General features: G+C 46.7%; 1 protein-coding gene across 1 annotated transcript in view; it reads right to left on the bottom strand.

The window, feature by feature from the left end:
• The window catches only part of Uvrag (UV radiation resistance associated), a 224,483-nt gene that overhangs the window by 200,780 nt on the left and 8,456 nt on the right, over positions 1–15,247 (bottom strand). Inside the window, exon 2 of the mRNA XM_005357528.2 lies at positions 334–451. Coding sequence (XP_005357585.1) covers positions 334–451 — 118 coding nt within the window. The remainder of the gene's footprint in view (positions 1–333; positions 452–15,247) is intronic.

Here is a 15,247-nt window from a genome sequence, read left to right as displayed (position 1 = left end):
AGCATGGCCTTCTTCTTCTCTCCTAGCCCATTTATCTTACAGATAGTGCCTCTCCGGGACCCTGGAATAACTGACCTGCCAGACGGTTACCAACCCTAGACTGGTGACCCGTCGAGGCAATTACACCTAGCAACCAGAATAGTAACAGTATTTGAAAGGGGAGACAAACTTACCAACGACAGTCTATTCCCAGAGAACTGCCACAGCCATGTCTCTAACAGACATCACCTGCTTGAGATGTTTTCATAAAGCATAGCTGGAGAGAGAGGGGCACTACCAACCACTCCAGTTACAACAGAGCAAAGTGGAGACCACCAAGGCTTGAGTCCTTACCTTTACAGATCTTCTCATTATTACACAGATGAAGGGTGAAGTAGGTATCGAGGAGCTGGTGGCCATTTCTGTTGACGATATTCCGAGCAGCAATGTTCCGGAGATGCCGAAGACGCCGCTAAAACAGAACCACAGTGAACAGGCATTCAGCTTGTCAGTGCTCTATGCTTTGAAAGCATCCGTTCATTCATAAATAAATAAATAAGGAGCTGGAGAGATGGCTCAGTGGTTAAGAGCATTGCCTGCTCTTCCAAAGGTCCTGAGTTTAATTCCCGGCAACCACATGGTGGCTCACAACCATCTGTAAATGAGGTCTGGTGCCCTTTTCTGGCCTACAGACATACACAGAGACAGACTATTGTATGCATAATAAAGAAATAAATGTTTAAAATAAATAAATAAATAAACAAACAAATGGCGCGGGACGGGTTGCCCCAGGCACTGCTTGCTGAGCCCACAACATAACCCCGTCTCTTATTAACGCCTCATCGTGCTCCCCCACCCGCCATACAGGATGCATGCCTTCCTCTTCTCAGTTAGCAGGCAGTCACAAGCACGGAATGGAAACAGACATGAAATATTTTAGTCCTGTGTGCAATGGGTACCAAAGATCAATGGTGTCTTCCTCAACCACTTCTTCACCTGGTCTCTCCCTGAACCTGGGGCTCACTGATTCAGCCTGACGGACTGGTTGGCGAGCTCTGGGGATTTGTCTGTCTGTCTCCACCTCTCCAGAGCTGGACTACAGGAGCATACCACCACAGGGGCATTCCACAGTATCTAGCTTCTGTATGGCTGCTGGGACCCAGACCCAGGACCTCATGCTAGGGTAGCAAGAGCTTTACCAAGTGAAAAGGCACACAAACTATGTAAGTGAAATCCACATGCAGGAGTGTTCACATCCTTGGAACATAAACTAAATGGAGACTTAGTTTTTCCCCACAGGCTTCAGGTAGTCATGACAAGCATATATGCCCCTGTTGTTCAGCCTAGAAGCCAGATCATTTGTACAACTACAAGAAGCCACAGAAGAAGGAAAAAATCTAAAGCAGTAACTTGCCGGTTGCTCCAGCCAACAGCCCCCAGACAGCATCCAGCCAGTTTCTATTTGCTAATCAAGGCTGATGTCCTTCAGTGTCACTGAATTATGTGGAGTCATATGTTGGGAACACGAAAGCTGCGCGAGCAGAACTCTGGTTTGTAGTGCCTCTCTCTCTCTCCCTGACTGTTAGAAGACAAGCTGAAGAGCTAGCCCGATCACGGCATACTGGCAGAGCCAGGCACGGGGCACACACCTGCAACCCCAGCACTTGGGAGACAAGAGACAGGATCACCCTGTGTCCAGTCTAGACTACTAGCCAGGGCTACATGTGAAGACAGTTTCTCAAAAGAAAAGAAAAACATGCTGAAGCCTGGGCGTATCATGTTCGCCCTTCAGAGCGAGTTCTCTTAGAGACTTAGCAGAGGCCAGCATGATGGCCCAGTGGAAAGAACGCTTGTTGAACAAGTCTGACAGCCTGAGCCCAGTGCCCAGGACTCACACGAAGGGAGGAGGGAACCAACTCCACAAAGCGGTCCCCCGACCCTGACGTGCCCACAGACACACACACACACCAGACACACACACATCACACATACACATCAGACACACGCACAGACACACACGCACAGACACACACACAACACACATACACATCAGACACACACACACACCAGACACACACACACATCACACATACACATCAGACACACACATTAGACACACATCAGACACACACACATGCACACACAGACACACACGCACATCAGACACACACACAGACTCACACGCACACACAGACACACACACACATCAGACACACACACATCACACATACACATCAGACACACACATTAGACACACATCAGACACGCACACACAGACACACACGCACATCAGACACACACACACCAGACACACACAGACACACAGACACACATACACATCAGACACACACATCACACATACACATCAGACACACGCACAGACACACACGCACAGACACACACATACACCAGACACACACATCACACATACACATCAGACACACACAAGCACACACAGACACACACACACACACCAGACACACGCACAGACACACACGCACAGACACACACATACACCAGACACACACATCACACATACACATCAGACACACACAGACACACACAGACACACACGCACACACAGACACACACGCACAGACAAACACACACATCAGACACACACACCAGACACACACACATCACACATACACATCAGACACACACATTAGACACACATCAGACACACACACGCACACACAGACACACACACACCAGACACACACACAGACACACACACACACCAGACACACACACATCACACAGACACAGACACATCAGACACACACACAGACACACACACACACACACACATCAGACACACACACATCAGACTCACATACAACAATGAATCAATGTTTAATAGGCACCTAGTATTCAGTGTTAAACACGCTTCATACCTCCTTTCCTGATGACAGCCCATTCTCCTAAGGAACATCCATGTTCAGCTTTGCAGGAAATCAGCTGAAAGGGCCTAGAACTTTTGTCCATTCACACGCCAGCCAAATGTTTTCTCCCTGTGTACAGTCTACAGTTCCTCGAGAAGAAGGCCCATGTCTAGCAAGCCTCCTTAGCAAGCATACTTAGGTATGAAAGACTCCAGATGTGTTCATGAACATCTCCAGGGCTCACGCTTACCAGCAGCCTGTCGTGCTTTCCTTTCATACCCTAGAGTACAGCCCACTCCCTGCTGCCTGTTTCATTAACTCCTTCACTTTTAACTGGGAGGTGGTGGGATGGTTCAGTGGGTAGAGGCGCTTGCCACCACATCCAATGACCTGAGTTCAACACCGGAAACCTGCATGATGAAAGGAGAGAACCGACTATCTAAAGTTCTGTTCTGACCTCTGCACATTAGCCATAGCAGAGGCATTAAACACGCGTGTGCATATTAGTGCATGCGCGTGAACACACACACATCTTCTGTAGCAACAATCACATGACATTTGCTGCATGACTGCCAATGGAAAACACAGCCCAAACTCCGCAATAAAGTGTATACACTCCATCATTGTTTGTGAATCTTCTGCAGTCTGAACTCTTCCAGGACCAGCCAGAAGACATGCAGGGGGCTGGGGATGGAGTTCAGGGACAGAGTGCTTGCCTGGCGTGTCTCGTTCAATTCCCAGCACTCAAAGGATAAATAGTGGGGACTGGAGGGGATGACTCAGCCTACTGCTCTGGCCCTGAAGCTCAGAAGTGTAAGGACTGGAGATCTGGCTGCCGCTCTGTCACAGGGCAGTCGGAGAAGGAGGGGAGGGACAGAAGAATCCAGACTGGGATTCAGTTCCACTAACACATCGGCTCTGGATAGATCTTATCAACAAGTAGCAATTACAACCCTATGAATTCACAGTAATTTCATCCCTATGAGTCAGCCAAAGACCACAGGTTTGGAAAGGGCTTAGTACAGTAACTGTTAACTAATTTATTGAGGGCTGGGCCCGTAGCTCGGTGGTACAGCACCTACTGGCCTAACACATCCACTCCCAAGGTCTGCAATTACACCTCCAACTCTGCAGACAAAAAGACAGTTTGTTTTTTAATCCCACAGTGTACTACTTAGTAGCAAAGTACAAAGAAATAATTTGATTTGGTCTGGTCTGGTTTTGAGCCGAGGTTATGTTGAACAGGTGGGTCTCCAACCCCAGGGCTCGGGAGTTTCTCCTGCTTCAGCCACAGCTCTGAGATGACAGTCGCAAGCCACCAAGCCAGCACCAACACAGCACACAAGGCCTTACAGTCAGTCAGGTCACACCTTAGACTTACAGAAACCCAAAGCCACTTCAGCAGTGACAGAACTCAACTGGGCTCCTCTGTCCCCCATGCGCCACCTTTCCCTTCCTGGTCCTGGGGTGTTCTGGCTTCTCAGGTATAACGGGGCCCAAAGGAACTGAAGCATCGTCATTGTGTGCCTCTTCACTGATGGAGACTCATCCAGGGGGGCCGAGAACCAACCCCTTTCCTGCACTCTTGTAAAAGTAAAAGGACTGTGTGTCTTAAATATCACAGATTTAAAACTCACAGATCCCCACCGTCACCAAACAAAACCATCCCGTGGGCTATTTCAATGACTTGCATTATGGTTTAGAATGACATGCCACCAAAGAGATCCATATAGTTAGTTAAGGCTTGGTCACCAGCTAGTGCTGTATTCTAAGTGTTCTGGGGACTTTAGGAGGTAGAGCCGGAAAGTAGGTCACCAGGTCACATCCTTGGGGTGTCTCATCCCTGTCTCCGTCCTGTCTCTCTCAGCTTCCGGTCTGTCATGAGGTGAATAGCTTCTGCCGCACACTTTTGCAGCCATAAGCATGGCCAGCCGTGGGTGCAACGGTGTCTAGAACTGTGGACTAAAACTTCTGAGTCCAATGCATCTTACCTCCCTCTCGGTCTCCTGTCAGGCTGGACACAGTGGCCAGAGTCTAAGTGGGGATAAGCAGTTTGAGGCCAGCATGGGCTCCATGAAACTGTACCAGAAGGAACAGGAGGAGGAAGGACAGACAGAGGACAATTAGAATGTCCCACTAGACACTGTATAACGGCAACAAAACGTCTAACACGGTTCTCAAGTCATCAGTGAGATATTTCCAGGACAAACTTGAATCCAATGTGTTTAGTTTACAAGAGCCAGTGCAGACCAACAGCACACACCACTTGCTAATGCAAGGCCCAGCAAAGGGGAGGCAAAGGCTACAAAAACGCAGGCCGTGGGAAAAGAAATAAGCCGTCAATGAACACGCAAACAGAATGCACAATTATGACCGTCATTAAACACATGAAAACCAAACGCTCCCCAAGGTGGCAGACTAGTTTCCAAACGTAGCTCTCAGGTGCACCCGTGGCCATGCTCTCCTGAATTCAGTGTGATGTTGCTACACCACAATGAAGAAGCGTACCGTGTGTTCCCAGCACCGTCACGCGTGGCAGGTCTGTCTCTGTGGCCCAAAGAATGCTCCGTGATGTGATGGCACGAAATCGTAAACGGTTAGAGTATGGCTTCCCCCCTCAGCTTGGGATACTCGTCCTAGGAATCCCATGACCACACAGCACAGGGGACAAGCAGCTGCATAGAGGGACCTCACTGCATTCTCAGCCCCAGCTGATCCCAGGAGGCAGCCAGACCCGCAGCCTCTGACCCTCCAAAAGTGACACCCAGCAGACACAAGTTGTTTCCACAAAGCCCTAGCCAGACTGCCGATTTAGCAGCAAAATCACTGGTTGAAGCCACTAATCTTTTTAGGTGTTACACAGCAGGGGATAACTAGAGAGCTCTGGCTGAACGGACCATTTCAGCCTCTGTCAGGGTCGACACAAGTAAGATGAGCAGCAAGGACTGACTGCTTAGTGATCACCAAAATTTTCCAGTACTGTTTAAAAAGCAAAAATCAATAAACATGCTCAAATGGTAATATATCCATAACAGAAAACATATTACCATTTTAAAAAGGTCACTTAAGTATGGGTATGAAATGCCAAAGGGGAAAAATGTTAACTATTCATAGGAAGGAATACAATTATATTCCCTGAGTATCAGAGGATCAGGGGTCTGCAGACTTGAAAGGGCCTCAGCGTGACTCCTAAGCTTTCCGGGCACATGGGCTGCTGCAGGTTTCTTTCCAGCCTGCTCACAGCCCTTTAACGACGTAAAGACCAATCTCAGCTCGTGGACTGATTGCTCACAGCCCTTTAACGACGTAAAGACCAATCTCAGCTCGTGGACTGATAGAAAAGCCACCGCGGGCATGCTGGCTGCTCGCACAGACCTTATGAGGTTTCTCCAGTGTCTGCATTAGAAATGCCTTCTCATTCTCTGGCCGCACTCAGCACGCCCAGCTGCATTGCCTTCTGGGTTCAGGCGTTCATTCTGCGCCTTGAACCATGCTCACTGGCAGGTAAGGCAAGGGCTAAGACCCAGGCTAGCTCAGGTAAAGTTGGGTTCTTGTTCGTTTGTTTTAACTTTATGGAAGAAAATGAAACTTTGGATAAAATTTGTTTCCCACATTTCCAAAGAAGGCAAAGACATTCAATCACTGAGGCGGGATATGAGCCTCAGTGTCAAGTCAGACCCTTCAAAAACAGGGAAGCCCCTTGGGCACTGTGGCAATTTCCACCTGAGTCCCACCTGAAGGACCCCTGAGGAAATTCTGAGAGATGAAAGCTTTGGAGACCTCCAGCCCTAAGCAAGCGTGCCAAGAGTCAATGTCACAGACTTAACCCAACTATGTATCGGCCATGAAACACAAGCCAATTCTGCTGGTACCTGAGCACTTTCACTGGCACAGATGGATCACACAGCTTCTCAACTAGAAACTTTAACCTTAACTCTGCTTAACCTTAAATCAGCCTGAGAATTAGTTTAATGACGCCATTTCCTGAGAACTGATAAATCCTGAAACAGGCTTTGCCATGGCTATGCCTCTGAAGGTCGGGTGTTTCTCCTCGAACCTGCCTTTCTCTTCCATTTGCCCTCCTCTGGAATAAAGTTGTACATACAGACAGAGCACTCAAATACATAAAATAAATAAATAAATCTTTAAAAAAAAAAAAACCAAGATCTCACTACAATTCACTACGTAGACCAGGATAGCCTCAAACTCACAGAGATCAACCTGCCTCTGTCTCCCAAGTGCTGGGATTAAGGGCGCGCGCCACCATGCCTGGCTCAGTATAAATCTTGAAAAGCTACAAGACAATTTTTGATGTCATCATAAAGAATACAAGTGTACTTATGTCAAAACATCACACAGTACCCCATAAATATGTACAACTTTTATGTTTTTGCTAAAATATTTTTCTTTAATTTTTTAAGCATCAATTTAAAAATATTGAAATGAGCTGGGTGTGGTGGTGCATGCCTTTTATGCTAGCACTTGGAAGGCAGAGGCAGGTGGATCTGTGAGCTCAAGGCCAGCCTGGTATATAAAAAAAAAAAGTACCCAAAGAAACTTCTTAAGTTTAAAAATCTAGTAAAGACACAAAATTAACTTAGCTGCAATAAGAGAAAAATAAGGTACTACATAAAAATGCTTTAGTGGTCAGGAAGACACTCAGTGGGTAAACTGAGTCACACATCCTGACAAACTGAGTTTCCTCCCTAGGACCTTCAGAGGAAGGAGAAAACCAATACCCCAAAGTGGTTCACTAACCTCCACTCATGTGCTGTAGCATGCTTATATCTGTACACTACACCACACACGTGTGTGCGCGCACACACACACACACACACACGTGCACACACACACGATAACAAGCAAATAAAATTTAAGAAGTTTTTTAAAGGAGTACAAAAATTTTTAATGGTTTAAAATTATACTCGGTAGCGGAACACGGCAGCTCACCCACCGTCCCAACACTGAATTCGAGGTCAACCTGGGCTACATGCTGAGTTCAAGGCCAGCCTAGGCTACAGAGTGAGACTCTGTCTCAAAAAAAACACAAGGCAAACTTTGTAACAAAATGGCCAATTTCAAAGCAAAAGGAAGAAAATAACCTGAGGAAAATATTTAAACTCTAGCAACCAAAGCAATTTCACAATTCCCAAGAAAATCCCAGCTACTGGGGAGGAGCATGAATAGATAATCCAAAAGAGTACTCAAACATGGAAAGAGCCTTGTGCACAAAACCAACGTAATGAAACTCCTGTCGAGGGGGCTAACATCATCTTGAGGCGAGGCAGGCACTCTGCGGACAGCAGCGCACCTGGCAGAAGCCGTCCGCGGATGCCGACCCGGCCATCTCTGGGCAACAGATGCGCATGCGCATGCCTTCTACACCGTTCCACTTCCCCATGCAGACCAAATATAGACTTGCAGATATGCGATATGACACTTTCTTCTTTTGCAGTGGTTGGTTGGGGGCAGACAAGGTCTCACGCTGGCCTTGACCCTCCTGCCTCTACCAAGTAAAGTTTAGATCTGGGGTGCTCTTTCAGGCCTAGGTTTGTCCCCCAGAGTGATGCTTTAAGAGGCCGCGGGGGGCAGGGCGAGCAGGATCACTGGAGGTGTGTCCTCTTTGGCTTCTCGCTGAGGGAGAAGTGACTCTCTGCTGCAGGAAGTGCTCCCTGCCATAATTGGCAGCACCCACCACAGGACCAAAGCCACCTGACCACAGACTGAGATCTCAAAATCCGTGACCCAAAATATTACACTCTCTGTAAGCTGATTATCTTAGGTACGTTGCAGTAACGTGAAGCTAACTAGTGAAAATATAACCAAGTATAGTTCGTATCAGCGGAAAACTGCAAAGAACTTTAACTGTATCCACTGGTAGCTAAGTTGGAGATCCTAGAGGGAAAAAGGCAGCACGCACGGCCACGAAGAACAAGGAATCCGTGGTGGCGGTGGAACAATAGTCGAGATGGATTAGTCTCTCAGTAGTCCACACCATCACTGTACTGCCGTGTGTGTTTCACAGAGAGAAAAGATTTCAATGATACAATTCCCCAGGAGAGAACACAGGGGTGGGGTGACTGGGCACTGTATTCTTTTATACGCATTTTACATAAGAAAGCATAGGAATTTATTCCCTACTTTTTTTTTTTTTTTTTTTTTTTTTTTTTTTTGAGACAGGGTTTCTCTGTTGCTTTGGAGCCTGTCCGGAACTAGCTCTTGTAGTCCAGGCTGGCCTCGAACTCACAGAGATCCGCCTGCCTCTGCCTCCCGAGTGCTGGGATTAAAGGCGTGCGCCACCACCGCCCAGCTATTCCCTACTTTTAAATGAAAAATAAATTCATACTTACAAAAAAAACAGATGGCAACAAATCTTTCTTTTTTTTTTTTTTCACTATACAAACGAGGAGGCAACAAATCTTTCAATGCAGACGTACGTGGTGGCCAATCCCTGCACCAGGGCGACTCAGTGGGAGGAGCCTAATCACAACACTCTCCAGTGAGCAAACCACTGGCCGCTTCCCTTCCATCTGTGTACCTGTGCTGGCTACTGGGGAATAAGGCAAGGGCTGTGAGAGCTCTCTGCGGAAACGGTGAAGAAATTTATGAAAATGAGCTGATGGGTGCATGGGAAGGGGCGTGGCTATCGGTGGGAAAGGTAACCGGACCCAGGATTAACAGAAAGAGGCAGATTCAGAATTCGTCTCCACAAGGACAAGAAAGGAGAAAACAAGGGTCTGATGCGGAAATGGTCAAGGGAGAGAATCCCAGAACTGCGGGGCTGAGGTCCTGAAGGTCGCCTGAGTCCTCATCCCTTGGGAACACAGTCCTAGCACGGCACTGACCCCCAGAACCCTCTTTTAACCACTTCAAATGCTTGTTTTCATGGAAGCAGAGATTTCCAGCAGACTCGCTTTGTAATGAGAAAGTTGGGACTGGAGTAAAGGGAATACTCACATTCGCATTGTCAGTAAGAAGCAAAAGTGAAACTGGGCCACAGGCCTGATTTCTTGGATGGGTGCACCAAGCTTGTCTCCCAGACACCCTGCTTCAAAACCCGAGGCCTCGTGGCCTTTCAGGTCTCCTGTGTACCCAGCTGTAACCAGCCATGCTCAGCACTGTCTCCTCAGCATGATGGGCATCTGCTCTTCCCTTGACATCTGTCACTCACTGCCTCAAAGCTCCCATCACACCAGGAAAAGCAGCTTCCCTCTCCTGCCTGTGCATCAGCTTCATCTTCTGAAAGCAGACGTCCGGCTGCAGACAGGATGACAATTTCTTACAAACGTTCACGGCACTGAGATACATTGAACTTGAACATGCTGCTCCCGGGAAAAGTTCTAAGCCAGAACTTTGATTTCTTTACTTTCTGTGAAACGAACCCACACTCCTTTGTGTAGTGAGGTCCTCTTACTCCTCCCATTCTGGTCAAGCTTCACTAAAAGTCTGAAGGCGCCAAAGCTCAAGTGGAATCTTCAGTCCCCAAGCCCTCAGCACCCACAAACACTCTCATCCTTCAAAGCTCCCCTTGCATGCCACAGTCAAAAAAAAAAAAAAAAAAAAAACAGAATAGTTTAGTCTCCTAACTACTCAGGATTCGTTAGCAACACCTCTGAATACCACCACAAGAAGCAACTGAAAAACCCCAAGTACTAAGATTACAGGTGAGCATCACATGACAAAGATGAGGTTTTGTGGTTGGTTGGTTATCTTCTCTCTCTTTTTCCCTCCTTCCTTCTACTGCTTGGAATGAAAGTCCAGAGCCGCATTGACAGTTATAAAGGCAAAGCCTGTGTTCTTTATTTAAAAAAAATAAGTTGACTAAATGTAATTAATACCTGGACAGCGGCTGGATGCTGACCTGAAGGGGACCAGAGACCAGGTCTAAAGCATCTCAAAATGCTGTGTGGTCATGGCTTGGTCCCCCGTTTACACCACTGGGAAGCAGAATGACCTGTAAGGGCTGAGATCTAGTGGGAGTCAGGCCGTGTGCCCCTGGAGGGATGCCCCTTCCTCCTCCCTTCCATATCCCAATGGATGGGCAGCTTTCTGCTGCTGCGCTCAAGCCCAGACTGGTTCACCATAAGAGCAAAATAATGAGGCTGACCAATCTTGGACTGGAACCTCCAAATCTCCAAATCTTCAAGACAAACCTTTTCTCTTCATGAATTGGTTATTATTTGGGGGAGGGAGGGTTGTTTGTTTTTTCTTTTAGCAGAAAGCTAATACAAGAGGAAAAGTTCTTTTAAAGGTCATTCAGTCAGCCAGCTAGATAGGAATATGAGGCCCAGAAGCTTCCACACAAAAGACCAAGGCACAGCAGGGCAGTGGTGGCGCACGCCTTTACTCTCAGAACTCGGGAGGTAGAGGCAGGAGGATCTCTGAGTTCAAGACCAGCCTGGTCTACAGAGGGAGTTCCAGGACAGCTAGGACTGTTTCTACCCCAACCCCTGACCTACAAAGGGACAGAAGGACTAGAGACTGGAGCAGTCATTGTGACCATTTAATAGGCACGTCTGTGTAACAGAATTACTGTGAAGCCCTAAGTACAGGAGGTTCTGAACTGAACCCCTCGGGTCACCCCCAGACCCTTCTCCAAACCTTATTCTGTGATTCTCTCCATGTGGAGTTCCTGTGCTACAGACTGTAAAATGGTGAGCTGGTTTGTAGAGTTTCAGCTAACAGCTGAACCCACGGAGAAGGAGATAGGAGCTCCCTGATTACAACGGCCCATGACTTGCAACTACAGTCTGAAGCAGAAATCTTGTAAGAATCAATCCCCAGCTTCCAGGATCTAAGACTAACTCTGGGTAGACAGCTTCAGAACTAAACCAAAGATCCAGGGAAATCGGCAACTACAGCTCAGTAGGGGTCAGCGGGGCAAAACCCCTTAGTTCCATCCCAGTAATACAATCATTGGATCGACAATGAAGTTTAACACCTAGGCACAGTGACAAAGGCCTGTCTGTAATCTTTGCACTAGGATGACTGAGACACGAGGACTGACAGGAATCCGAGGCCACCTTAAACTCCACAGTACGTTCCAGGTCGACAAGATGGTTCTTCCCATGGAGGCTGACAACCCAAGTCCGGTCCCCTCAGGACCCAACTGGTGGAAGAAGAGAACAGACCCCTGAAAGTGATCCTATGACCACCACATATGCACACAAAATAAATAAATACGCAATTAGAAAATATTTCTAAAAAAGAATAATTCTTCAATTCTACAAATCTAAGAACTAGATGGTATCTTCTGGGGGAGACAAATTAATCTCTCCAGAGTAGCAGAGGCAGCTGGCTCTTCTCCTATTGTCCGGAAAATCCTCCACACAGAATAAACTCCATTTAGTCACTTTGTGGAAAGAAGCCTGAAATGCCTTCCTGTGAGTGCAATCACACAGCCTACCCTCGGCCTCTCAGGAACGCCCACACCCACCTGCCCACCACGCCTGAGCCTACAAAGCAACCTGGCAGGTTCGTGCACCTTTAGCAGTGACAATGTTTCCAGGAGACAAAACTGTAAAAGCTCCTTGTGAGTCTAAACTACGACATTTTCATCTCAAAGACTTTGGAAAGATTTCTCAAGATTAGCTCTCATACAAAGAATGTTTGGAATTGAGGAAGGAAATAATCCATATCCTCTCCAAGGCAGTCAGTCAGGCATACGGAATCACAACGTCCAGTTTCAGGGCCAGTGCTAGAGCAGTCAGAGAGAGCACTTCACAAATACCTACTCTGGACACGGGCAACTGGTCAGTCTTTCCTACCCAGTGCTCAGAACTGATTTCAACACTGGCTTGTGTAAACACACTCAACTCTTTAGAGCTCAGAATCAATCGCTTAGTCACCAAACATTCAGTCATGGTAAAAGTCACCAAGTTTTTCATAGAAAAACATAAATTGGGATTCCCGTTTCTTTTACTTGCTCACTTTTTCCTTACTCAGGAACCCATGGACCACCAAAGGTAGACACTAGTTTCGGCTTCCTGATGTATCTTGTTATTTTAAAAGGTCTGGTCACATCTTTTAGAATATTCTAAACACCATGGGGGGGGGGGGGGAATGCTACCATTTCCACGGATGGAACAGCAAGTGCTGGGTTCCAATGCTCGGCTTCCGGGTTATTCATCTCAGCCCTGACAAACACTGCATCCACAGCAATCGGCACTAAATATCACACAGCGCCAAGCTGCTGGCACGGAGGAAACTGCAGCCACCAGATGTTTGCCATTTCTGAAACTTCAGGAGGTGGAGAGTTCACTGTTCCCAAGAACATTCAGAAAGGGACAGACTGGGTAAAGCCAGACACAAACCAGGAAGAGCAGCCCAGGAGTCCAGAGGAGAGGGCATTTCCAAGTTTCATTGGTTCACACCATGAATGGGCAGGGGCAGAATCTCAGTGTTCAGCCCTGCCCTTAAAGGGAAGTCTAAAACAAATACCACCACCCCATTTTGGTTCCAGCCTAATGTCACCAAAACTGGGTTTTAACTATGTTAAAGTCTAAAGAGAAGTTAAACAAATTCTCAGCATGCACGGTCCTGACCAGGCGACCCCAGTGCTGAAGATCAGGAGCTCCTACAGATTGTCAACAGAGAACCTGAGGTCTCCAGAGCACGCTCACGGCAAATAATTTCAGGGTTTGGTCTTTTGGTTTTTTTTTTTTTTTAATCTGTAAAATTCCATTATTCCAAAACTTAGTTCCGGCCTCAGAGTCACATGGAAAACAGTGTTAACTACAGATTAAAAAAGACCACTATCATTTTAGATCCAGTCAAAAAGTAAGTAAGTAAATGACTCCGGCAACACAGGCCAGAAGCAACGCCATGAAACCTAAAGTATACAACCCATATTTTTAAAATATATGTCTTTAATTTTTCTAAAGTAACTCAAAGTCTCTAACTGTACACATCCCAGTACACTGAAATTGACCATTATCTGTTTGCCACAGCAGAAGTGTGTCTTGGCTTGCACGTAGAATTACCACGGTGTATTAAAAATACACATCTGGCTGGACAGTGAGTAGTGGCACACACTCGGGAGGCAGGAGGCCGATGGATCTCCGTGTATTCAATGCCAGCCTGGTCTACACAGAGTCCCAGAAAAGCCAGGGCTACACAGAGAAACCTGTCTCAAACATCTGTGGCCCATTCTGCTGCACACACCTTTGATCCTAGGACTTGGGAGGCAGAGGTAGCTAAGTCTCTATGTTTTCTTTTCTTTTCATTTTGGGTTTTTTTTTTTTTTTTTTTTGAGACAGGGTTTCTCTGTCCTGGAACTAGCTCTTGTAGACCAGGCTAGCCTTGAACTCAGAGATCCACCTGCCTCCGCTCCCCGAGCTGAGATTAAAGGCGTGCACCACCACTTTGTTTTCAAGGCCAGCCTGGTCTACACAGTAACTCCCAGGACAGCCAGGGCTACATAGACTGTCTCAAAATAAATACAAAGTAAGATACTCACTTGGAAACTGTGAGGATGTAAATTTTGTCATCTCAGCGCTCGCTGCAGCCCCGACTTTCAATTCTGTTCTATTCCCAGTCACTTTCACTTCTGGATTTTCTAACCAAGAACTAAGAACTGTGATTCTGAGAAGAAACCTTTACATAAACACAAATAAGAAAATAGCTATCCCCTTCACAGAAAAGCTAAACATTTTCTCGGGAAGAACAAAAAATAACAACAAAATAAGAACTTAAATTCTTGATGGAATTCTGTCATAGAAAACAGTGACTTGAAGATGTGACATCGGAAGTTCCCAAAGTTTCCCCGTGGTTTGGTTACAAGAGCCAACCCTGCTCAGAAGTTCCCATGCTTTCATTTTACAGACACAACTATAGATTGCAGTTCCTTGCTTCGGTCAAGAGGTTTGATAAATATTTAGGAAATGAATAATGCTACAGAGCAGAGCATTGTGCTGCAAAAGGCATCTTTCCCCAGTAAGATCCAGCTTTCCCATGCCTAACCTGGCCTTACCAACACAACAGACTAGAAAAAAAACATCAGAGACATACATCCAGGTATGACGATGTACGCCAGTAATCCCAGTACACAGGAGGCAGAGGCAGGCAGATCTCTGTGAGTTCGAGGCCAGCCTGTTGTACAGAGCGAGTTCCAGGACAACAGAGATATACACAGAAACCCTGTCTCCAAAAGGAAAAAGAGAAAGAAAGAAGGAACGAAGGGAAAGAGAGAGGGAGGGAAGGAGGGAGGGGGGTAAGGAGGGAGAGAGAGAAAGTCAGTCACTTAGCCCTCAGGTTCCTCATCTGTAAAAGTGTATCACTGGAAATAATTTATGTAGATACTCTGTTCCCAAGGGAGTGGGGGAACAAATCCCCACTCTTTTTTTTTTTTTTTTTTTTTTTTTTGGTTTTTCGAGACAGGGTTT

The sequence above is a fragment of the Microtus ochrogaster genome, chromosome 22, assembly GCF_000317375.1.
Source record: "Microtus ochrogaster isolate Prairie Vole_2 chromosome 22, MicOch1.0, whole genome shotgun sequence".
In the NCBI taxonomy this organism is placed as follows: Eukaryota; Metazoa; Chordata; class Mammalia; order Rodentia; family Cricetidae; genus Microtus; species Microtus ochrogaster.
This window is presented reverse-complemented; position numbering and strand designations above follow the sequence as displayed.